The 25830-nt window shown below is 48.9% G+C and overlaps 1 protein-coding gene and 1 pseudogene across 6 annotated transcripts in view; one reads left to right on the forward strand and one right to left on the reverse strand.

Annotated features, from left to right (window-relative positions):
• The window catches only part of DTX2 (deltex E3 ubiquitin ligase 2), a 38793-nt gene that overhangs the window by 2085 nt on the left and 10878 nt on the right, over window positions 1-25830 (forward strand). For all 6 annotated transcript variants that reach the window (XM_026019571.2, XM_072752921.1, XM_026019572.2 and 3 more), the window contains 3 exons: window positions 11666-12022; window positions 14973-15609; window positions 21810-21916. In XM_026019571.2, coding sequence (XP_025875356.1) covers window positions 11755-12022; window positions 14973-15609; window positions 21810-21916 — 1012 coding nt within the window. In that variant the 5' untranslated portion in view covers window positions 11666-11754. The remainder of the gene's footprint in view (window positions 1-11665; window positions 12023-14972; window positions 15610-21809; window positions 21917-25830) is intronic.
• Window positions 13470-13944, reverse strand: LOC140598159 (small ribosomal subunit protein uS12-like; annotated as a pseudogene).

Consider the following 25830-nt stretch of genomic DNA (forward strand, 5'->3'; position numbering starts at 1 on the left):
GGAGTTGATTGTTGATTGCCAACTGTCTCAAATAAAGTCAAGTGCTTTCTTGCCAAGGGCTTCTTCTGTTTAACCAGTCTTAGAGGATGCTTTACACATGGTTTTCACTTAAGACATGCTTTATGGGGTGAAGGACACAAGTCATGATTTCTGCATCTGAGCTGGAAATTTTTATTTCTTTTGTTGCCCGCACAAAACTGGGTGCCTTCTTTGTGTCAAGCCCCATGCTCAGTGGTGGGGCACAGTGATGAGTGAGAAGAGCTCTGTCACCTGGGCTCGCATCGTTTGGTGGAATGGACTGTCCGTTCCTAGACAGACCCTAGACAGTGGCAAGGAGTTGTTGGTGTGCTGTGTTGAGGTGGGAGGAATCACAGGGCAGAGCCCCAGCCCCTCGACCCTGTTTGTCCAGGAAGGGATAGGAGGGAAGGTCAGCAAGCTTCTAGAAGAACATAATTGAGGTGAGTTGTGAAGGACTTGAAAAGGAGAGCAGAAGCCTGGCAGAGGAGTGGGCATCTGCAGAGTCCAGAAGTTACCTGGTACGCATGGGCCAATGTAAGTAGCTCTATGTGGCTAGAGCAACAGGGATGGGTGTGAGGTGGAGGAGGCTGGTTAGGTAGGCAGAGGGAAAGTGTGGATGGTTTTGTGGGCCGCACTAAGGCTCTGGGAAGCAGGATTTTAGCAGAATTCCATGAGGGCATTTTAAATGAGCACACTGGCTAGAAAGTATGAATGGATTAGACTGGATTATTCTCTTTGTGACTGTTTCCTTACACCATGCCAGCTTTTGATAGAGGGAGAGTTAGACATAGATGTTGCCCTCAGTTTCTTCATAGTCTCCTTGAAGAGATAGAATGGACATAGAGAACTGTAAAGGGCAGGCAAGTGCTGTGGAAGTTGAGAAGAGGGTGTTTTCTTTCAGTTGGGCATCTTGAGGCATCATGGAAGTACGTTTAAATTGGGTCTTGAAAGGAAGTCTGGGTGGCCCAGTCTGTTGAGCGTCTGCCTTTGACTCAGGTCATGATCCCGGGGTCCCAGGATTGCTCACTGGGGAGTCTGCTTCTCCCCCCCCGCCCCCCATGCTTGTGCGTACTCTCTTGCTCAGTCTTTCTCTCAAATAAATAAAATCTTTAAAAAAATTTGAGTCTTGAAAGTATGGGTTAGGTGAGGATGTGTGGCCAGATGGGTGGGATTCTTCGTAGAGCTGAGGCATGGGTGGGGGGGGGAACTGGATGTATGTAGGGGTAGCAGTTGTCACTTAAACTCTTGGGGAATGGATTGGGGGAAAAGGAGGTGTAGACAAAAAGAAGGTATTGAAGGTAAGTACGCTGGCAAATACTGTTGATAGGGAGGAACCAGATTGTGATGGGCTTTCAGTGTCAACCCAAGGAACTTGAAATTATTCGGAAAGTATACTTTGGGAGGCTCAATATTGTACCCGCCTCTCAGGTGAACCAGGAGAGAGAGTTGGAGAAGCCAGTTGGGAGAGAATACTTGTCAGTGTGAGAGGCACTTAGATCCCAAGCGGATGCTGGCAGCAGGGGCTGAGGAGGTGAGGACGGAAGAGAATGCAAGCCGCTGTGGCGGCTGTGGGGGAAAAGTTGTGAGGAGCTAGAAACCCAGGTTTTTCTCCTAATTGCCGGGGGCCAGGGAATCCAGGGAAAGCAGAATTAAGAAGGAAGGTGAGGGGTGCCTGGGTGGCTCAGTGGTTGAGCAGCTGCCTTTGGCTCAGATTGTGATCCCAGGGTCCTGGGATCAAGTCCCACATTGGGCTCCCTGTGGAGAGCCTCTTTCTCCCTCTGCCTATGTCTCTACCACTCTCTGTGTCTTTCATGAAAAAATAAATAAAATATTAGAAAAAAAAAAAAAACCTGCCTGAGTGGTGAGTTTGTCTTCAGACATCTGGGGGAAGGTGCCAAAGAAGCCAACAGGAATGGGGCCATGGCCTCCACAGAAACTGTGTACCAGGACTAGTGCTTGGCAGTTGATGTAAGATGTGTTTAATTTTTACCTCAGGTAAACACAGAGCTAGATTAATACACACTAATCACTATTCATGTGTGGCTTGCTTTTATTTATCTCCTAAGTTTTTTTTTTTTAATAAAAGATTTTATTTATTTGAGAGAGGGCAAGAACACTCAGAGTGAGCATGAGAAGGGGGGGGGGCAGAGGGAGAAGCAGCCTCCCTATTGAGCAGGGAGCCTGACTTGGGACTCAGGATTTAATCCCAGGACCCCTAGATCATGACCCAAGCTGAAGGTAGATGCCCTTCTTTTTTTTTTTTTTTTTTTGGTAGATGCCCTTCTAAGTGACTTTTAATGAATGTAGTAAACTATTGCATTCCAATCACCTGAAGCAAAAGCTTGAGAGGGAAATATATGTATAATCATTTGGTCTTTCTCCCCATCCTGAGATAGCCATCATCCCCTAGCTTTGTGTTTATATATTGTACCTATGTGTTTCTAAGGAAAGTAAAAAAATATTGCTGAGATTTATCCATATTATTGCATGTCATCTAGTTCATTTGTTTTAACTGGTGAATAATCCATGGAGTGAATACACTACAGTTCAGGCATCTAATCTTCCACTGATGGGCACTCAGTTGTTTTCCAGATTTTTCCTATTGCAAATCTGCTGCTCTAGACATTTCTATACACATCTGTAGTACATGTGCAAGAGGTTTTCTTGGGTTTGAACTTAGGGGTGATATTTTGCTGGGTTATAGAGTAAATAAATGTGCAGCTTTCATAGATATAGCTAAACTACTTTCTGAAGAGGTCGTACCAGTTCACAGTCCATTAGTACTAGTGTATGGGACTTGTAGTTGCTCCATATTCTTGCCATCACTCATCATAGGCAGACTTTATTTTTGCCAATTGAATGGGTATAAAATGAGATCATTGGGATTGTGATTTCTGTGTTCCTGAGCCCTGACGTTGAATATCTCTTCATAAGCTCATTGACCTATGTGTTTCCTGTGAAAATTTGTTCATGGTTTTTGCCAATTTTTTATTATTTACTGATTGTAAGAGTTCTTTGTAGATTCTTGATTTTGATCCTTTGTTCATATTGTGAATATTTTCTTCCAGCTTGTATTGCACTCTTTCTACTTTATTTAAGACCTCTTTTGGGATGCCTGGGTGGCTCAGTGGTTAAGTGTCTGCCTTCAGCCCAGGACGTGATCGTGGGGGGCTGCTTCTCTCCGCTTATGTCTCTTGCCTCTCTCTGTGTCTCTTATGAATAAATGAATAAAATCTTAAAAAAAAAAAAGTCTCTTTTGTAGAATCATCTTAATTTTAAGATAGTGGAATTTTGTTGTTTTTGTAGTCAGTGTTCTGTGTCTTGTTTAAAAAATCTTTCCCTGACCTTAGTCCTTGCCTTTAAGGAGCCTCTGCCCTAGTGGAGGGCCTGGTAGATAATTGCACTCAGATGTTACATGGATATTGATTGTTAGAAGTGGCCAATTCTGCCTGTGGGCAGAGTGGGTATAGGAAAGATTTCACAGGGTAGAGCGTCTCAAGCTGTAGTTCCTCCTCAGGTGCTGGGGAAAGACATGTCTGCAGAGGACAGAGGCACTTTCCTACTTCTTGACAGAGAAATGGGTTCAGAGAGGTATCTTTCAACTCCAGGACAGTGGGAGCATGGTGATAAGATGTTGGGGACGCTGTAAACTAACCACTCCAGTTAGTTTGCACGTTACCTGTGGCTGTTTTCACACTATTGTGGCAGGGTTACATCAATGCAACAGACCCCCTTTGTTTTGCAAAGCCTAAAATATGTACTCTTTGGCCCTTTAGAGGAAAAGTTTGCTGAGTTCTGCCATGATAAGTTGTGGTAACTGTGGTAACCTGATGAGTGTGTCCCAGCCACCACAGTGGTTCAACTAGTTATTGCTGGATGGGTTATGAATCTAGGTCAGCACTGCAAGCGTTGCCAACTTTTCTACTTTGCAGAAGCTGAAAATCTGGATTTTTTTTTTAAATGGTGAATATTCCAATTTTAAACAATAACTCATTTAACAACAACAACAACAACAAAAAGAAACCCCTGAAAACTGTCTAGGCCAGGAAAAACATACCTGGCAGGCTGACGTGTCCAGCATGAGCATACCTCTTCTGTCTCAGTGGGTCTGGAAATGATTTGGGTTTCCTTATTCCTGTGGATTCTTGGGCAGGTTGCTTATCTTCTTTTGCCTCCTGTCCTCATCTGTAAAGTCAAGAGTGGTGCCCAGTACCACAAGGCTTAAATAAGAACCCGTGTAAGGTGCTTAGTGTCTGGTGCCTTGTAAGCTTAGGTTGGTGGCCATCACTGTTAGTCCTGCCACTGCTTTTACTGCTGCCCCATTTTGACCCCCTGTGTAGGCCTGGGGATCAGGGCTGTGTCCTGACTAGCTGCCAGTGGCCACATTGCTCCTGGCAGAGAAGGAGCCAGCATGGCAGGTTCTCCTGCTGGTGGAGGAGGTTGCCTACAGGGAATCAAAGATTACTAGGGCCTGCCCCCTGGCTACCCTGGGCTTGCTTTTTTATTTATTTATTTATTGAGAGCACGAGCTGGGGGAGGGGCAAAGGGAGAGGGACCAGGAGAATCCCGAGAAGGCTCCGCGCTTCACTACAGAGCCTGAGGCGCGGTGCAGTCTCACAGCCCTGAGATCATGACCTGAGCTGAAATCAAGAGTTGGACGCTCAATTGACCGAGCCACCCAGGCGCCCCACCCTGTGGCTTTCTGAGGCCTACTGGGAAGATTCTGCTCTGACCTGCCCCTGGAGGGCTTAGGCAGGCCCCCACTAGTAGAGGAGTTGTCACTTCTCTTCCAGCAGCCTAAGTGTGAGGGGCAGATTATGTATTAGTGTCCTCCATCTTTCAGAAACTTAGTAAGTTTTGGCTGGCCCTGTCTTTAGCCATCTGTTTTTTTTTCTGTTTGTTTGTTTTATTTTTAAAGATTTTATTTATTCATTCATGAGAGACAGAGAGAGAGAGAGGCAGAGACATAGGCAGAGGGAGAAGTAGGCTCCATGTAGGGAGTCTGATGCGGGACTCAATCCCGGGACTCCAGAATCATGCCCTCTGGGCTGAAGGCAGGCGCCAATCTGCTGAGCCACCCAGGGATCCCCTAGCCATCTGTTTTCAAGATAAAAGCCTCATCTTACAGTGTCTACCTATTGCAGTAGTTCAAGTCTGTGGATGGTCTGTTTTTGTTTTTTTTTGTTTTGTTTTGTTTTTAAAAAATGTTATTCATGAGAGACAGAGGCAGAGACATAGGCAGAGGGAGAAGCAGACTCTGAGGGGAGCCTGAAGCGGGACTTGATCCCAGGACCCCGGGATCATGACCTGAGCCAAAGGCGACACTCAACCACTGAGCCACCCAGGTGCCCTGTGGGTAGTCCGTTGTATGCCTTTTCTTTTTTTTAATTTTTAAAAACTTTTTAACATTTATTTATTTTTTAAAGATTTTATGTATTTATTCATGAGAGACAGAGACAGAGAGGCGCAGAGACACAGGCAGAGGGAGAAGCAGGCTCCACGCAGAAAGCCCGACATGGGACTCGATCCCGGTTCTCCAGAATCACACCCTGGGCTGAAGGCGGCGCTAAACCACTGAGCCACCCGGGCTGCCCCGTTGTATGCCTTTTCTTGGAACTCAGAGATGGGGATGTGTGTTGGCAAAAGAAGTGCCATGGTACTTTGATGAGGTCTATTGTTTGCAAAACCCCACAGAGATAGCAGCCATTTAAAGTAATGATGTTAAGTCATGGTGGTGGTAGTGGTTTGGTTTATATTTGTGGTCTTTTAAAAGTGTTGGGCATTTTAAAGCGATGTGTTGCTTGCTGATAATAGAAATAATACTTTCTCACTTTAGAAAATGTAAAAAGTTGAGGTATGTGAGGACGTAGAACCATAAGGCCTCTTCTCTAGTCAAAGGCAGCCAATGTGAACACTTTGGGAGGTTTCTGTTGAGTTTTCTCTGTGCTTCTCTTTTAACTGTCAGAATAGTGCTATGGTAAATATCTTTACATCAAAGATTTTCTATAATCTGTTTAGATTGATTATTGGGTCAAAGCAAGTAAACATTTCTAAACCACTCCATACATATTATCACACTTTGCTGGAAAGGGTTTAGCCTTCCCAGGGGTAGGAGTACTCCGTGGACTCCTGCCAGCATGAAGTATTGAAATTAAGCTTTGTTTTGCTTTGGGTTTTTTTGTTTGTCTTTAACTATTTTGATAGGCAAAAAAATAATGTTCCGTTGTCTTTAATTTGCATTAAAAATGTTTCTAGTCCAGTAGAACATTTCTTTGCTGTGTTTGTGTGCAAGATTGGCCTTTCCCAGGTCTGTGGGAAGGCATCTTGACAGGGCCCTGGTGGCTTGCTGCACGGTCTCGAGGTCTAGGAAGGTCACGTTCCTTGTGTCAGCTGGTGGGTGTGGAGTTTCAGGCTGAGCTTCTTGGAAAGGCCCCGAAGGAGAGGTGGCTTAGGAAATAGGCCTGGGCTCACTGCGTTCCTGTCCATGCTCCTCAGAACTCCTCTATTCTGCAGAAGAGCATCCTGAGCCTCAGGAGAGGTAGGCAGGAGGCCATTTTTGTGTCAGAGCACCCCCACGTTCCTGCATTTTGCATATCAGTGGGCGGCCTATGGTCCCATTTGCAAACAGGTTCCACTGCTCATCCAACTGCCTGAGTGGTAGAGCCTAAAGAAGGGGAGGTGACTGTCCCAAAATCACCTGAGGGTGCAGCACACCTGTGTGTGAGCTGAGCCGAGGGGGATTCTGACAGCTGTCTCCATCTCCATCTCCCCCTCGGTACAGCAGATGGTGGAGGCCAGCCACAATCCCTGTGTGGACGGAATGGTGAACCTCTGAGCCCAGGCCTGTGCGAAGCTGGTACATGTTTCGGTGGGCTTTGGAGGGATGAACCAGTCCTCATGTATTGGCAAGGTGACGATCACCCAGCCTGAGGACTGCCCTAAAAACCGCATCGGACTCTCTCCCCAGCGACTGCAGCTGTCGTGGGGATCCGCTTGTGTGGTTCACACACCCTGAGGCCCACAATTAGGCAAGATGATTTTTGCTCAGATTCTTGTGCCAGCTTGATCTTGTTCTAAAGCTCTTCTAAATCTTCTGTGGATAGAAAGACTCTGGGACGCATGTAGCTTTTTTTTTCTTTTGTGTGAAAACACCTCCCTAGTAGAATAGCAGCAACCACCTGTGCCTCACAGTGCAGCGCTGTGGACAGGATTTGTAGCTAAATCCAGCAAGAGGATGCAGAGGGAAGTGGGGACGATTTTTCTCATGGTCTGAGTTGTTGATGTTTTTTAGAAAGTAACTTTGGGCTCATCCTAAGACTTAATATTATGACCTTGTGGAACATTTGCAGGTACAGAAAGAGGTAAAAAAACAAAACCATAATTCTGTCACTCCTATTAAAATTTCAGAGTTGTTCCTTGCAGCTTTTTAACCCCCTTCCTTCCAGCTCATTTTTTTTTTTTAAGTTTGTTTATTTTTAGTAATCCCTGCACCCAGCATGGGTCTTGAACTCACAACCCTGAGATCAGGCGTCACATACTCTTCTGACTGAGCCTACCAGGTGCCCCAATTCTTAATTCTCAGTTTTATTTTACAGTTCACTCGTCTGTAAAATGGGGACAATCCTTACCTTCAAGGGCAATTGAGGTTGAGCAAACCTAGAGGACCAGAGCACCCCGCAGTCGGTGCCCAGTGAACAGCACACTGTCCTGCCTGACAGCAGAGCAGGTGCAGTTCCATATCTTGTATATTGTATGTGTTGTAAGCAGTCATAGGTCCATAGGCCGTTTGTAAACATCTTTCGAGACTCCTATTCCATCATTAGAATATCCTATAGCTTCTTTTTTTTAAAATATTTTTTATTATTTATTCATGATAGTCATAGAGGAGAGAGAGGCAGAGACATAGGCAGAGGGAGAAGCGGGCTCCATGCCGGGAGCCCGACGCGGGACTCGATCCTGGGACTCCGGGATCGTGCCCTGGGCCAAAGGCAGGTGCTAAACCGCTGAGCCACCCAGGGATCCCTATCCTGTAGCTTCTTTAAGAATTCCCTTATGTAGGGATGCTTGGATGGCTCAGCAGTTGGGCACCTGCCTTCAGCTCAGATCATGATCCCAGGATCTGGGATTGAGTCCCACATTGGGCTCCCTGCAAGGAGCCTACTTTTCCTTCTGCCCGTGTCTCTGCCTCTCTCTCATTCTGTGTCTCTCATGAATAAATAAATAAATCTTTTAAAAAAAACAATTCCCTTATGTAGATGTTTAGGTTACTTCCAGATTGAGGCTTTTTTCCATGGCCCATTATAGTAATTATTTTCATAATTAAGAACACCTTCAATAGCTCCTGTCATTAGGAGCTGAAACAAATTAGGTTTTTGAACTACAGCTTCATGATGGCTGAAGTAGTTGTAGAGAATGGGTGCCTTGACATGGCCCTTATATGTGCATAATTGCTGCTTTCAAATGGAAGCCAGTCGGTGTTTCTGGGCATTGCTTCAAATGTGCCCTAAGTCCCCTGGAGCAGAAGGTTCACTCTCTCTCTCTCTCTCGTCTGCTGGAGTTTCAGACCTTTTGGGATATTAGGCATTTGAAGAGCTGAAGCCCCAGCACTAGGACAGCTGTAGCTCTCCCTCAGGGAGTTCCTGTTCCCATGGGGAGACAGACCCTGAAACCAATAAATGCAGTCATTTGTGTTCAGATTAAGTGGACTAGGCCAGGAAGGTGGATGGAGTCAGCACTTTTTGGGTGAGGGTGTGGGTCAGAGGGCTCAGGAGAGGGGGTGCTGTGGCTGGTTCTAGAAAGATGGGCATGTTTCCTTGGGTTCTTTGGTGGAGAGAGGACTAGAGTCTGGACACATGTAGCAGCAGGATCAACAGCTCAGAGGTGGTAGGGAATGGCTTTGAATGTTCTGGCACTTGCTAGAATTTGTTGTGGCTGGACATAAGGTGGGGACAATGGTATGAGGGAGGGACAGTGGCTGTGTGCCATGTCTTCTTCATCTCTGGGTCTCCAGTACCCCAACAGTGCCTGGATGAAGGTGGGCCCTTGGTGTGTGGAGGCCAAACACTTTCATGAAAAACTTCAGCTGCAGCTCTAGCCCGTATCTCTCAAGCTGTTTGGCAGAGTTCTGCGAGTTGGTTCATCTGAGGATGTGCGGACATGCTGGAACATACCAGGTGTGCTAATATATGGCAGGCCACCGCTGCCTGAGAGATGAGTGATGCCTGCCAGGAGGTGCCAGAAGGAAAGTCTGGGCTCAGGATTAATTGGCTCTGAAACCAGTCCTGTGATTTGTACCTGGATGTGGTTATAGAGACTTCTAATTGCAGTCACTGAGCTAATAAGCCAGCCAGCCCAAGGGCATCCCAGGTCTGATCCTCCAGAGTGGGCTGTGTGCTTTCGTTGGAGCAGTCGGCAGCTCACTGGCAGCCTTGGCACCCGCAGGTGTGCTCCGAGTTCTTCTAGGCCTGACTCATCCATCGCCCACATTCTCATGCTGTGTAGCTCAGTGCTACCCTGGGCCACCACTCCTCACCCAGACTTGAGGGGTGGGGACAGAGGTCCTAGTGTGGCAGGCAGCTGGAGTGGGGGGTGGGGTTTGGGGGGGGAGGAGGGCAGAGAATGGGAGGGAGGGGACAGGCTTGGAAGATATGCGCTGGGTGCCTAGTGCTTTGCGGAGTGCTTTGTTCACTGAGAACAGATGTTGGTATCATCATTTTCAGGTGGGAGAAAGCAAACTTGGAGAGCTTAGGTATCTTCGTCAAGATGATACAGTGAGTAGAATAAGCCCATGCCCGTCATTTTCACACACCACTCCAGATCAGCCTGCCTTGCGGAGCAGGGATTTGGAGCCTTCTCGAAATCTTGATGGTGCAGAGCTGTCTCAGGGACAGCAGTGAGAGCCCAGGGTCCCAGCCTATTACCAGCTGTGTAACCAAGTCACGGCCACTCCCTGGGCCTTGGTTTCCTCACTTGCAAAATGGGGAGACAGTTCAATGTGTGTGTGAAGGGTTTGTGTAAGAATCAGAGCAGATAGTGTGACTGGGAACCCTGGGTGGATGTGCTGTAACAGCTGAGAGTGCTCAGGGCTTGGGATGGGGGTCTCTTCTCTCCTTCCTCCTTTCTCAGCAGGGTTTGTAAGTGGAGCCCAATGTAGAGTCAGGTTGAGCTTTCCTGTCCAAGAAATGGACATTAGAGTTGAGTTGATCTGGGTTTGCCTCTGCTGTCACTTAGCAGTATTTGTGTGCCCTTCAATAAGACCTTGACCTCTTTTGAGCCTTATCATAAAGTGGAAGTACCACCTTGTCCATCTATTAGTCATACACGAGACAAGTATATTTGTTATTTGTCACTAAATTGGTCCTGTTCCTCTTGGACTCTGGGGCCCTAACACGGTACCGTGTTCTTCAAACAGCTGCAGGCTACTTTCCATTTAGCTGTATTTTGAACTAATGTGTATAGAACACTTAGGTCATGACAAGGCCTCTGCTGGGGCTGGCAGTACGACTGTGGACAAGGCAGATGCCTCGGCTTGCTGCTGTCTGGAGAGGCAGTATGATCTGGAACATGTCTGTAGACATCAGAGTTCTGGACACTGCTGCAAGGGAGAAGCTCACATGACGGGTGGCTAGGGAAAGCCTTCCTGCACCACATAGGCTAGGCCTCAAGTCTGAGTAGAGTTGACAAGGGAACAGGATGGGCTGGGATAGCTGGGAGAAGAGTGTCTCAGGAGATGAGTGTAAACCCTCTGGGCCTGACCAGTGGTCAGCAAGACCCAGACTATGGTGCGGAGAGGTTGGGCTTCAGCAGCTGTGAGATTTTAATGTTTAGGGTACCCTTCATGGCTAATGATGCCTACTGGGGCAGCCTGGAGACCTGGGCGGAGTTAGGACTGTGCTTTGAGTCTCAGTTCTGCCACTGAGCCTTTGGGTGTCCTGAGCCCCCAATCTTTTGTGAGACAAATGTTTTTCCAATCTGTAGCATAACAGGTATCTCACAAACAAACCTGTTTTGGAAACAGTAGTCTTCACCAAACAGTATAAGTAAGGGATTTGGGATTACTCATGAAAACACAGGATAGGGCAGCCCGGGTGGCTCAGTGGTTTATTTTTTTTATTTTTTTATTTTATTTTTTTTTTGGCTCAGTGGTTTAGAGCCACCTTCAGCCCAGGGCCTGATCCTGGAGACCTGGGATCGAGTCCCATCTTGGACTCTCTGCGTGGAGCCTGCTTTTCCCTCTGTCCCTCTGCCTGTGTCTCTGCCCCCTGCCCCCCCTCTGTCTCTCATGAATAAATAAATAAAATCTCAAAAAAAAAAAAAAAAAGGAAAACACAGGATAAAAGGATACACTATACACTCACTAGTTAGGTCAGAGGGAAATGATTGTTAAAAAGAAGCTGGGCTGATGATTAGCACCCGAAATTCACTCCACTCAATCTCCCTGAACATTTGCAAAGGCAGGTAGGATGCTTGATTGACTGAATTCTTCCTCGCTGCCTGAGCAAAGAGACAGGATCAGGTATTGATTCACCATGTTTTTAAGGTATTAGAAGAAAAAATTATTGTGAAAAAGTAGCATTTTTCTCTCCCAGCACTCAGGCTGACTCTCAGGGACACTATGTGTGTTGTTAACTGTTTGTCCTATTTACAGGTCTGCTGGAAGCACTGGGCAATGATCCTGAGACTCCAACCCAGAGTGGTCTGAAAGCATTTGGGAAAGAAGAGGGAATCTTGGGGAAGATGGCCATGGCCCCAAGCCCTTCCCTGGCTCAGGTGTACACCAGTCCCGTGGCAGTGGCTGTGTGGGAATGGCAGGATGGGCTGGGCACCTGGCATCCCTACAGTGCCACCGTCTGCAGCTACATTGAGCAGCAGTTTGTCCAGCAGAAAGGCCAGCGCTTCGGGCTGGGGAGCCTGGCCCACAGCATCCCCTTAGGCCAAGCTGACCCCTTGCTGGCGCCTTACATCATTGACCTCCCCAGCTGGACCCAGTTCCGCCAGGACACTGGTAAGATACTTCTTGTCTCTAGTACGTGTCAGAGTGCCTGTGTTGGGGTTATATATAGGAATGACTCTCAGAGCTTCATTCTGTCCCTGAAATGCGCTCATTTGGGAGGCAGGTGCCATGAGTGGTACCAGGTACTACAGTATGAGATGTACCTCTCACTGGTAGCGAGTGCCTCGAGAGCAGAGTGCATAGGCCCTCATAGCCTCTTCCCCCTTGTTTCCCAAACCTCAAATGCTTGCTTCCACCTGCAGCGATTAGAGGGTCTTGCAGACAGGCTGGCATGGAATTAGTGTGTGTGCTGATAAAGAGGGCCTAGTGATGACTTCTGCCTCCACTGCACTATCTGCGTGACCTAGTTACACAGGTTATTTCACTCTCTTATTCTCATGTGTGGGTTTTTTGTGGATTTTGATCAGTGTTACTGAGAATGGGATTACCAGCTTCCTCCCAGAGCCATGCCCTGTCCTTCTCACCCAGGGGTTCTCAACTGGGGGTGATTTTGTCCCCCAGGACGTTTGACAGTGTTGGAGATTTTTTTTTTTAAGATTTTATTTATTTATTCATGAGAGAGACACAGAGAGGCAGACACACACAGGTAGAGAGGGAACCAGGCTCCATGCAGGGAACCTGATGTGGGACTTGATCCCAGGATCCTGGAATCAGGTCCTGAGCCAAAGGCAGACGCTCAACCACTGAGCCACCCAGGCATCCCAGTCACAGTGAGTGTTAATCAGGTAATGGAACTGTAGTGTTGTGAGAGGACGAAGTTTGAACTTGAGTGGCCAGGTCACAAGGAAGGAACGAAGACAGGCCCGAGGGAGGGGCAGGTTGTCCCTTGAAGGGACTTTGACTTTTATTCTGAAAGGAGGAGCCTTAGGAGGATTTGGGCAGAGGAGTGCTGTAATCTGATTTGGAGGTGAAGAGTATCCCTGTGGCTGCCATGGAGGCAAGGGTGGAGATCAGGAGACCAGTAGAAATGAATTTGATGATCATCTTTTGGCAAGTGCTATTGGAAACATGGCCCGAATTATTTCTCTTCTTTTGCTCTGTAATCTTCAGGTTTGGTTTATTAAGAATATAAGCTAACCACAGGGTGTTTCCCAATAGTTGCTACTTGAGAAGTCAAAGGGATTGTTACACCCATGTAAGGGACTTATGTAAAAAATGAATAATGAGCTTTATAAAGTTTTAGAGATATAAGAAATACTCATGGCCTAATATAAGAAAATAGTCTGGAAAATTTTTCAGTGTGATTGTCAGCTTCCTAAGGGTAGATGCCTAGGAGACCAGATGGGAGGAATGCATGGTGATACAAGCTGTTTGGTTAGTCTTGATGGTTGGATTATAGATGGTTTAATTTTCTATATATTTTTTTCAGTTTATTTTTTTTTAAGTGAGGCTACCTATTTTTCATCATTAGAAATATATTTTTTTGGTAAATGAAAATTTACTGTTGTGTTTTCACCATCAAAACTGAGGATCTTCGTCTTTCCTTCTTGCCTTCGTATAAGACCAAAAGAGAGGCATTGTCTACTTTGACATCCTTAATGCCAATTCCAGGAATGTCATCTACAGCATGACCTTTGTGACCAAATCCAGCAACCAGAACCTCATAATTTTCCTCAATAAAATTCAAACAACCATAAAGAGTACAAAGGCAGTGATTTTTTTTTTTTTTTTCCATTCTTGATCAGCTGGACCCCAGCACACTTCCTGATGGCAGAATTTGGCTGCTTGGCTTCAACCCCTACTTTTTCCAGCACAATTCCTTTTGCATGGGAAATGCCTCCAAGAGGGTTGGCCTTCACGGCTGTGCCCAAATAGGCTTTCTTGTACTGTTTATCATGCCACTACTGATCTTGTCCATGGCTGCAGAGCTTCCTGGTGGGACAGAGACACTTCCCTGAGCAAAAAAGAGGCATCATTAGAAGTATTTTGAAAAATCCTTGGGATGCCTGGGTGGCTCAGTGGTTGAGCATCTGCCTTCAGCTCAGATCCTGCAGTTCCGGGATCGAGTCTCACATCAGGCTCCCTGCATGGAGCCTGCTTCTCCCTCTGTCTCTGTCTCTGCCTGCCTCTCTCTGTGTCTCTCATGAATAAATAAAATCTTAAAAAAAAAAAGAGAGAGAAAGAAAGAAAGAAAAGAAAAAGCCTGGAGTCTGAGCCACAGCTGTTCTTTTTTTTTTTTTTTTTTTTTTTAAAGATTTATTCATTCATGAGAGACACACAGAGAGAGAGAGAGAGAGAGAGAGAGAGAGAGAGAGAGAGGCAGAGGGAGAGGCAGACTCCATGCAGGGAAGGGAGCCTGATGTGACTCGATCCTGGGACTCCAGAATCACACCCTGGGCCGAAGGCAGGCACTTAACCTCTGAGCAACCCAGGGATTCCCCACAGCTGTTTTTTGACCTAAGTTCCTAGCATCCCCCACTCCTGCCAAGGAGCACAGATCCCCATCTGCCATGTAGATCCCTTTAGGCCAAGTTTGTTTGTTTCCTTCCTTCCTTCCTTCCTTCCTTCCTTCCTTCCTTCCTTCCTCTTCCTCCCTCCCTCCCTCCCTCCCTCCCTTTTGTTTGAGAGAGCGCATATGAGTGAGCATGAGCTGGGGCAGAGGGAGAGGGAAGAAGCAGGCTCTCCATTGAGCAGGGAGCCCAACTCCAGACTGATTCCAGGACTCTGAGATCATGACCTGCGCCAAAGGCAGATGCTCAACTGACTGAGCCACCACGCGCTCCCCCAGTTTCTTTACCTAGAGAGAATTTTCTGCCCTTTCTACCCAAAATTTGGAAAGAATAACTGGTGCCAGCCTTTTGTTCAAATAACAGCATGACTCTTGTCTATTCATACTGTGACCATGCTGGCTTATTTTGTTTGTAGAAAAAGAATTTTTACTCTTTTTGTTTTGGGGGGCTAGGAGATTCACCATTCATGTGTCCTCCTCCTCTTTGAACAGGCACCATGCGGGCTGTGCGCAGGCACCTGTTCCCCCAGCAGTCGGCCCCCGGCCGGGGCATTGTCTGGGAGTGGCTGAGTGACGATGGTTCCTGGACGGCTTATGAAGCCAGTGTCTGTGACTTCCTGGAGCAACAGATGGCCAGGGGCAACCAGCTTGTGGACTTGGCTCCCCTGGGGTACAACTATACCGTCAACTATGCCACTCACACGCAGACCAACAAAACTTCAAGCTTCTGCCGCAGTGTGCGGCGCCAAGCAGGACCCCCATACCCAGTGACCACCATCATTGCTCCACCAGGCCACACGGGAGTTGCCTGCTCTTGCCATCAGTGCCTCAGTGGTGGTGGAACTGGCCCGGTGTCAGGCCGCTACCGCCACTCCATGACCAACCTCCCTGCGTACCCTGTCCCTCAGCCCCCCCACAGGACCGCCATTGTCTTTGGGGCCCACCAGGCCTTTGCTCCGTACAGCAAGCCCTCCCTCTCTGGGGCTAGGTCTGCACCCAGGCTGAACACCGCCAACCCCTGGGGTGGGGCGCCCCCCTCCCTGGGGAGCCAGCCCCTCTACCGCTCCAGCCTCTCCCACCTGGGACCGCAGCACCAGCCCCCAGGATTGTCCACTGCCAGTGGAGCCAGGTATCTCTTTGTTATTGAGGGTCATTTTGTCCACTTGTGCGCCATGTCAGCAGGCTTGGCTTTCTGCTTTGAGTTAGCTGGGAAGATGGCCCAAATACCTGCAGGCCTGGGCCCTGCTTCCGTGGACGTCCATGCTGTGTCGTCTCCTTTGCATATGCCACCTGGTGCCTGCATGCTGGCGTTCCTCAGTCTGGGTTCATGGAGCCTAGGTGATCTCTGGTGCCTGAGTGCTGATAGTTGCCTTCACTCCTGAGAGGCTCTCTGTAAAGCATATAAAGGCCTTTTAGCTATACCTGTGTGCCACATTGCTCTGCCGTGTACCTGAGGACATCTCATTGACAACTCCTCTGTGCCAGGCACCGAAGACACAGGTGTGGAAGGTTCAGTCCCCTCCCACTCATCCAGGGGAAGGCTGTGAGCCCAGCTTTGGTGCTTAACAGTTGAGAGAACAAGATGCTGAGTATGTGGCAGGTGGCAACAGGTAGCAGGATGGCTTCCACGGTGACGCAATCGGCCCAGTGTCTTGTAGAGCTCTCTGCACCTGGGGGAGGATGGGGAAATGAGCCTGGACTCCACCTGGACCAGAGGGCACTGAAAAGTTGGGAGAGCCCTGGAGTGCCCAGTGGGGGGTGGGTGCTCCAGGTGGTTCCTGGAGACCTGTCACTGAAGAGTGGCTCCTCGGGGAGCATTATTGAAGGTGCTGGACTTGGGGGATAGCCAGAGAATTCTGAATGGCAGCCCGGATGGGGGCTGGTTCCCAAGAGAGTGACTTGTGGGCCCCTAGCTGACCCGTGGCTCCCCCCCCCCACCCCATGGGGGCAGCATCCCGTTGGGCTAGGCTGACATCAGCCTCTAGCATTTTTTTAAAGCTGGGTTTCAGAGGCCCTTGCTGGCAACGGTAAGACAGTGACGACTGCCCTTCACCAAGTGCACATAGCTAGGTTGTGGATGAGTTCAGTAATCCTCTTCATGGCCATCTGGTAGATGGTGTCCTCAGCTGCCGGGTGAGCACATGGAGGTTGGCAGGACAGCCAGCAAGTGGCATGGCTGGGATTAAACCCAGGCCCCAGAGCAGGCTGTGAGGGACCCATGGAGAGATCTTGAAGCTCTCTTACAGGTGGAGTGGGGGGGAAGACCGAGACTTCCTGAAGGATAGCATGGAGGTATCCGTAGATGGGAGGGGCATCTTCTCCTTTAGGGACTGGGGGTGTGTGAACTGAGGTCTTTCTGGGAATGGGAGCTCTCACTTGGCCATCTCCCTGGATTTTCACTTAGGCATTAGCAAGCAGGGCTCTGTGTTATGTCAGCCCCACCCAGTGTTCTGTGAGGCCCTCTCTGATATGTGGGTCAGAATCCTTCAGAGAAAAGTATGCTCTCTGCCAGCCCGGAGTGGTTATCAGCAGGGCTAGAGCTGCTTTTACTAGGTTGGTTTTGCTGAGCCTTCTGGGGCTTCTTAAGTTCTTACAAATTATTTTGGGGCACATTTCTAGATAGTTCTATAGCTGGGATTCTGGGATTGAGCCAGGTGACTTAATTAATAGGCTTTGTTGCTTTCTTCTGGCACGGGGCTCCCATTGGTCTCCCCTGATATTTCTCTGGCGTCCCCCCTCCCCAGCCTGAGGGCCCGAGAGACTGCCAAAGTGGGCCCCCCTGGCACAGGCCAGGCAAGTTTCAGAAGGGACGATGGCTGGGCCACATGGCCTCACCTGTGCTGCTGGCCATGCGTGTTGCTGCTTGCCCTCCTTGCCTTGGTTGTAAGCCAAGAAGGGAACCAGGCCAACCGGCTAGGTTAGTTAAAACCGCGTCAAAGGGGCCTGCCTCCTGAAGTGGGTGTTCATCTCTAGCTCCTCCAGCTTTTCAGGACCTGGGAGAGGCACAGTTCACTCACATGGCCATATCCCTCCCTGTTTTGAAAAACAGGGTTTCTCAATGTCTTATTTGTCAGGTGGCCCTCTTCAGTTAACCTGTTTCTTATGGAACGGAGGGGGCTTAATGAATACCTGGCCTCTCAACCCAGCCGAACCAGGAGAGTCGAAAACACTTGACAACTCTGTCTCCCTAGGGGCTGTGGTTTGATTCTCCAAGCTGAACAAATGTTGATTGCATTAGGTGGACATTCCCCAGAGGGCAGCGGGGCTGGGGGCACCATGGGCTGGGGAAGCCTGAGAACCAGCCTTATTTACTGGTAGCCACTGGAAAGAACAGGCGGAGGAGCAAAATCAAAATTTGTGGAACACGTGTGGTTTTTATTTTGGAAACCATGTGGTTTCAGATCGCCTCTTGCTCAATCCGGATAAAACCTTAGCTGACAGATTTCCCTGTGCTCTGGGAGGCTTTCTGAGCAGGCAGTGCCGCCTTCAGCTGCCAGGTTTAAGAAAATTTCCTGGGCAGCCTGGGTGGATCAGGGGTTTAGCACCACCTTCAGCCCAAGGCGTGATCCTGGGGACCCGGGATCAGGTTCCGCATCGGGCTCCCTGCATGGAGCCAGCTTCTCCCTCTGCCTGTGTCTCTGCCTCTCTGCCTCTCTGTCTCTCTGTGTCTCTCATGAATAAATAAATAAAATCTTAAAAAAAAAATTTCCTGGTTGCTGAACTTTATCCTTTCAGCACCAAGACTTGTGTTTTAATGATGTTGGATAGAAAACCTTCCGAAATGTGTCACGTACACCCTTGTCTTCTTTAGTAGAGGGTGTGGTGGCTTAACATCTTGATGACTTGAGGTGGTGATCATGACCGGCTGTCTGTTGTAGCTTTGGCGTGGCTAAGCCTTGGGGTGGCTTGCCCATGCACTAAGTGGCCCTAGGATGTGGCTTTCCCAGTTTGTTTCCATCTGCTGTGTTCTCGCTGCCGCTCTTCCCCCAGGCTCTGCAAACACTCCCTCCTGCAGTCCACCTGGCTTGCATGCTTGGAGTCCCAGGTCCAAGGAGGGTACCTTTCCTCTGACTGGCTATAGGCCCTTGGGTCAGCTCTGTTCTCTTTCTATGTCTATTCTCTCCCCTCCTGAGATTAAGGAGTTGGGCCGGGAAACCAGAATTTTCCCTTTGCTCTAATTTTGTAGTTTTTGGGATTTCCGTGGGGGGCCTTGCAGGAAGGTGCATGACAGCCCTTCAGCTTTCCTGTGTCCCCTTGACTTCTCTGAGAACAGGGAAACAGTGAACATTTGTATTGGGCTGGAGATTGAGCCTCACAACCATCCTGGGGGCCTTTTGGAATTGCTCTCATCTTACAGATAGAGAAATTGATCAGAAAGGGGACTCAACCTGGCCAAGGGCATGCAGGTTTAAGGTGGAGTGGCGCTGGAAGTGGGGTCTCCAGACCCCACATCTAACACTCCTTGTACTGCACCTGTTGTCAGGGCTTGCTGGTCAGTGCTGGCTTGCTGGCCTGTGGGGAGCAGGTGGGAGGCTTTGTGTTTCCTCACTCTGGCCTCCCAGCTCTGCTGCTTGCCTGGGACTGCCACATCCTGCCTTCATAGAAGACTGGAAGTCCTCCTGTCTCCTGTTCTGAGCTCCCATTTGGAAGCTCCTGGAGAGAGTCCCAGACAGGAAAGCCAGGTTGGGCCTAGTAGGTAGTACCAGGAAGAGGGGAGGTCAGGAGGGTTGCTGGAGGCAGTGACCGGGAGGAATTGTCAGAGAAGGGTGCTCTGTTGGGCAAATAGTGCCCATGCTGGGGACCATTCTGCCCGTCTGGGCCCTTTGAGGATGGTGGAGGGGGAGTTGGTGACCTCTAAGGTCCTGTCCGCCCCAAGAGTCCCCATGTTTGGAATTCCTGGATTCTTGTCCTGCTCCTATCACTGCAGGGATACCTACAGAGTAGGTACTGGGATGAATGATAGGGGAAGTGGCAACACTGTGAGACCCATAGAACTTAGCTACAGTTCCTGGCCCCAGTTCTAGAATGAGTGCCCAGTGGTAGCCTTAATGCCTGCTTTCTGCTCTAGTTCTTGGGGGCGGAACCTGAGGCCTTCTCCCTCACATACATGCCTATTCCCAGCAAAGGAAGATCCCACTTCTTGGACCCTCTCTGAGCCAGTGATGAGTAGCCCACTAACTTGGGGGAATTGTAGAGCCAAGCTTCAGCTTCCTGACTTCCTGGCTGAGGGCTCAAGTTCAGTGTCCTCTGTAGAACTGGCTTGGGAGATGAAGAATCCCTGAAAGGGCTCTGTCCTTCACTTCTAGAACCTGAGAATTGCAAAGACCATCAGAGATTATCTACTTTCCTTTAAAAAATGAAAATGGAGAAACAGGCTCAGGAAGGGGTGTGCTGGTTGTTCCACATTGAACAATTTAGAGGGGCCAAAACCTTAGCCCAGGTGTCCTGTATGCCCAGCTCTTCCATTACATTATCAAAGCTCTCCAGAACCAGGTCCATTGTTCTCGAGCTTGAGAGTAGCTGAGGACAGCAAGAAGTCTGATCTGCATAGAGTGACCACACAGGTGATTCTCTTGTAGGAGAACAATCCAGAAATGAAAACAAAACATCTATTCAGACAAATACTAGAACACCTGCCGTGCTCCCAGCCCCATGCAGGGGCCCTAGAAGCTTCAGCACCAGCTGAATGTGAGATTCTGATTTGGATTAGAACTGGCCAGCTCCAGGTAGTTTACACCAGCAGAATCTGTGACTCTGGCGCTGGTGATAGGGGAAGTATCCGAGGCTGCTTCCAGAAACATTTGCCATGAACCAGGCACATTGTTGGTTTGCTGACAGCTGTAAGGGTAGCACGGTAGATTGGAGCTGGCCATCATTTCCGGAGCATCTTCTGGGCTCCAGGCTAGGCCCAGTGGAACAGATGAATGCAACCTGGCCCTGACCTTGGGGAGCTCCAGTGTAGGAACTATTTGGAAGGGTTTCATAACCCTTCTGGTGTTGCCATCTTTAGCATGGGCAGAGATGAGATGGACTGGAAGATACAGGAATCCCAGTGGCAGGTGAGTGGGGGCGGCAGGGCAGCACAGCACAGGCAGCACAGGTCAGCAGGCATCTTGGGGCCATCTACACCAATTGTCAGTGTGGGGCTCCCCTCAAACCATAGTGGCAGAGGCTTTATTATTACGAAAAATATAATGGCTTAAAACTAAGGGAGTGATGCAAGCAAGCATAGTTACTGTGGCAAGCAAGACCCTTATTTTTTTTAATCTCTTTATTTTGAACTAATTTTAGATACATAGAAAAGTTAGAAAAATAGTATGGAGAGTTTCCATAACTCCCTTCCTTGCCTTATCTTGTAAAGTCAAACAATTGCTATCATGAATATGTTACTGTTAACCAAAGACTTTTCTCGATTTTCACTTTGTGCAGTGCTGCTCCTGTTCGGTCCCAGGATCCTGTAGGATTCCACCTCCTATCCAGTTGTCCTTTATCCTCCCCGTCCTCCCTTCAGTAGAAGTTCCTCGGCGTCTTTATCTTCCATAACCTTGACGCTTTTGAAGAGTTAACTTTGTTGAATGTCCCTTATTTGGGGCTTGTCAGTTGCTTTCTCACGCTTGAGGTTTTATGCAGTTTTGGCAGAAACCACAAAAGTGGTGTTATGTCCTTCTCAGAGCACCCTTTCTCGGGGTTCCTGATATTGATTGGTCATATTAGTGGTAATAGTGGTCTTGAGTATTTGTGAGAGTGGTTTCTGCCGGATTTCCCCTCCCCAGGTACCATAAAGCCCTAATTCTGACAAAGCTAGTGAGCTCAAATTCTTTTAGGATTGTCTTCAGAGTTTGAATTGTCCAGGAAAACTTTTTTTTTTTTTTTTTTTTTTTTTGACAGTTAAAGCTTCCTTCTCGATAGCTTGTAAAAAGCTGAGCCTCACACCTCAGCAATGTTCTTTCCCACCCTGGCCCTATACCTGCTTGCTGATGATGCCCCCTTTCCTGTTTACCTGGCTTGGGGTTTGACTCTCCCTGTTAGAGTTTTGCCATGGTGGTGGGCCAGGCTCTGGGCTTCCCGTCCTCAGTATTCAGCTTCTCTAGGTTAGTCTGGGTCTGAGAGTGGTAAAATTCAGATTTCTTTCCTCTTCTTTCCAGTTATCAGTATCTTTAATTAAAAACAAACAAACCAAGAAGTCCTCACTCACACTGAAGTGGCCACACAAAGTGAAGCTATCAAGGCCCCAGCAAGTGCCAGGGTATTCGTATCTTGGTCTCGCTCTGGCTCTTGTTTCTGCTAAGTTGGCTCCTACATTCAGCTTTGTTCTCTCTTCTCCCCAAGTGCCTCCCTCCCCAGCGGTCCTGTGAGCAGTCCTGGGAGCATCCCTGCCGCACTGCCGGTGCAGATGCAGATGCCGAAGCCCAGCCGGGTCCAGCAAGCCCTTGCAGGTAGGCACCCTCTTGGGTCCTGGGTTCCAGAACAGGCTGTGTCTTGCAGGGAGCAGGATGTGGAGGCAGTGGGAGAATGGGAGGAGATTGTGGGACAGGGGTCGTTACCCTCTCCATTCTCATGGAAAGCCACAGGGGCTCCTGGGGGGGGCGGACTGGGGAGGCAGTGCCTCTTTGCAGTGATTGTGTACCCTCAGTGAGTGAGCCTGGGCACCCCTCGGTCTGGTCTCTCGGGGGTCTAGCCAGCCTAATGGCAGTGGGTACCCTGGTGTAGACTTTTCCCCATCTTTGAAATTTCAGCATCACTTTAATTATGGTTTGAGTCATTTGTCTCTCCTGAAGTGCTTTACTTTACACATTTTCCTGAAGGGGCCCTCTGGGGCACTCAGTTTTTTTGGCTGGAGATATGCTTTGAATAAGTGGCTTTGAGTCCAACTTGATCTTATGTTAACCATACACCTTTGAACTGTTTTTAAAATTCCTTTAAAAAAAATTCCTTTTGTAGGGTAGGGAGTTACTGAAAGTCACTTTTTATTTTTTTATTATTATTTTTTTTAATGAACTAGGTTTTATTTGCTTATTTATTTATTTATTCATGATAGAGAGAGGCAGGAGACACAGGCAGAGGGAGAAGCAGGCCTGATGTGGGACCCGATCCCAGGACTCCAGGATCGTGCCCTGGGCCAAAGGCAGGTGCTAAACCACTAAGCCACCCAGGGATCCCCTGAAAGTTACTTTTTAATGATTGGGAAAGGCAAAGTGTAATAGAAAGATAGACGGGGGAGTATAGTGAAGTTGAAGCAGGAGAATAAGATAACCTAAGTCTATGTGTTAAGTGAGTCACTGTAGTAGCACCAGAGGCTGGAGGGGACAGGCCTAGAGGAGGGAGACCCGTGCAGGGTCTGACTCCATGGCTCAGGGGAGCCAGCCAACACCTGACTCGGGCCTTAGTAGTGGTGGAGGCAAGAACTTCTGTCTTGGTGACTGGATGAGTCAAGAGAGAAGGAATAGAACAAGGCCCAGTGTGCGCCTGCCAGCATTACTGAGGAATTAAGTAGGGGCTTCACATATATCTTCCTTCATTTCTTCTGTAACAGCCCTGTGAAGGTAGGAACTTTTATTCCTATTTTATTTATTTATTTTTAATCTTTTAAAAAAGATTTTATTTATTAATTCATGATAGAAACAGAGAGAGAGAGGCAGAGACACAGGCAGAGGGAGAAGCAGGCTCCCTGTGGTGAGCCTGATGCAGGACTTGATCTCAGGATCCCAGGATCACAAACCTGAGGTGAAGGCTCAACCACTGAGCCACCCAGGTGTCCCTTATTTTATTTTTGAAAGATGTTATTTATTTGAAAGAGAGAGAGAGCATGAGCAGAGTGAGGGGCAGAAGGAGGAGCAGATTCCCTGCTGATCAGGGGCTCGATGCTGGGACTCTGGGATCATGACCTGAGCCAAAGGCAGATGCCCAGCTGACTGGGCCACCCATTTTACACTTAGGGAAATTGAGCCTTGGAGAATTCCAGAAACTTCTCAAGATGAGCCAGTCAGCCGTTGGCAGAGCTGGAACTCAGCTGCAGGCATTCTGGGCCCTGGAAGCTGGTTTCACAGCAGTTACACTGTGCCACTCCCGAGTCTGTTGGGAGTACGGGAAGGGGTGAGGGCACTGCCTGTGGTCCTAGCCCAGGGGAGTTCTCCCGGAGGCAGTGGGCATTTGGATGTGCAGCTCAGGAGAGCAGTCTAGGGTGGAATGGGATGGCCTCTGCCCCCATGGGTGGAATGTATGGGCTTACAGAAACTGCGGGTGGGGGCAGCCCTGGTGGCGCAGCAGTTTAGCGCCTCCTGCAGCCTAGGGTGTGATCCTGGAGACCCTGGATCGAGTCCCACGTCAGGCTCTCTGCATGGTGCCTGCTTCTCCCTCTGTCTGTGTCTCTGCCTCTCTCTCTCTCTCTCTCTCTCTCTCTCTCTCTCTCTCTGTGTGTGTGTGTGTGTCTCTATGATAAATAAATTTTTAAAAATCTTAAAAAAAAAAAAAAAAAGAAACTGTGGGTGGGATGCTGGGAAGAGCCTTTGAAGGAGATGTAGGTACCAGCCAGAGAGGTTATAGAAGACAGGAGAGTGGGGCCTTCTGGAACCTACTTCAGCTGCTCAGCCATCAGCCCTCTGCTGGGGCAGAGAGAACAGGAAGCAGAGATGTGATTGCAAAGTTCCCCCAGCTTAGGTCTTCTTGTGGCAACACATGAGTCAGACCAGTGTACGTGTGTGTCTGAATATGTGTGTTGTGTGTATGTGTATGCTCGTGTATGAGGCGGTGGTCTCACTGGAGAAAGGTTGTGGGTGACCAGGTGTGGCCAGCACATGGCTGAGCTCCATTCAGCTCTGTAGTCACTAAGGCTTGAATACAGATGCTATAAAAACCTTTCTAAACACAGCTCAGAAGTAGTCTGGGGATTGAGTAACACTTGCTCCCTTTCTTTTGCTCTTGAGATTGAGGACCCTCTTAGTCTCTATCCCAGAGTGTCCTCAGTGTCTGCTGTCACCTGGCTCTCAGGTCAGTCCTGGAGATAGGCAGGTCTCTTAACCTCCATTTTACTCATTGGGGAAGCAGACCTCAAAGATTGTGGAACTTGGTCCTGGCCAGCAAGAAGTAGAGACTGGCGTCCATAGCCAGATGCCATCTCCCCTGGACACAGACTCTGCCTTGTACCTGTCAATGGGATTCTAGTCTGAGGTGCCAGGGAAGCAGAGATCCTGAGCTAGCCCCCAGGAAGTAGAGTCAGGAGAATGTCATCTTTCCCTGGGCCACATTTATGGATTCAAGAGTACTCAGGCCACAATGAGGTAGATGTAGGGTTTTGGGGTAGGATTGCAAACAATTGGTCATGCTGTGAAAGGACCGTATACCCCACTACCCTCACAGAGGCAGTCCACAGAGAAGCTACCTCCAGGTCAGGCCAGCAGTGCCCTCAGGTGACAGCTCCACTGGCTGTGGCATGGCCCAGCCCTCCTTGGAGTGTGTGTGTTTTATGCTGCTGTAGCCCACCCAAGGCTGGGAAGCTGGGGAAAAGTGGAGCTGGGACCCGGCTTGCTAAGACCAGTCAGAGGACAGGCTTGGACCTGAGCCCCAGTCACGAGACAAAGGTGTCAGAAGGGGGGAGGTGTTTACACATCTGACCTCGACAGGGGCTGATCTCTCTGGATCTCTAGTGGTTAAGTGGGAATCCTCTCAGATAAGTGGAGAAGCTATGGCCATCTAAACAGTTATAGTTATTTGGGGACGACAGCAGTTTGTGATGGCGTGTGGGGGTGAGGGGGCTGTCCCTGAGCCCCACTGTTGGGAAGGTATGATGGTCCGTCTTGGCATCCCCCCAACCCGTCCTGTCCAGTGGATGTTGCTTTTGCGAAGTGTAGGTGTGGAGTTATTTTCACACTTTCTCACAAAAGGCAGACCTAGGGGATCCCTGGGTGGCTCAGTGGTTTGGCTCCTGCCTTTGGCCCAGGGCACGATCCTGGAATCCCAGGATCGAGTCCCACGTCAGGCTTCCGGCATGGAGCCTGCTTCTCCCTCCTGTGTCTCTGCCTCCCTCTCTCTCTCTCTCTCTCTCTGTCTATCGTAAATAAATAAATAAATCCTTTAAAAAAAAAAAAAAAGGCAGACCCACAGAGCAGGAGCTGCTGCTCTGCAGCCTTCTAAGTTGAGACTTCTGTGTCTATGACTCAAATTCAGGGGAGGGTCCTGCACTGACAAGGGCAGAAGCAGTGTTCATGCTGGCCTCACAAAGGCCACCTGGCAGCATTCAGGTACAGCTGGTTCCCCAGCAGATAGATACTGTGCACCTCTGACTGGGCCCTGCCCTAGGTGCTCAGTGCAGGGAGGACAGCTGTCACAAAACAGAGACACAAGTCCTTTCACG

Source organism: Vulpes vulpes, chromosome 3, assembly GCF_048418805.1.
Source record: "Vulpes vulpes isolate BD-2025 chromosome 3, VulVul3, whole genome shotgun sequence".
NCBI classification, from domain to species: domain Eukaryota; kingdom Metazoa; phylum Chordata; class Mammalia; order Carnivora; family Canidae; genus Vulpes; species Vulpes vulpes.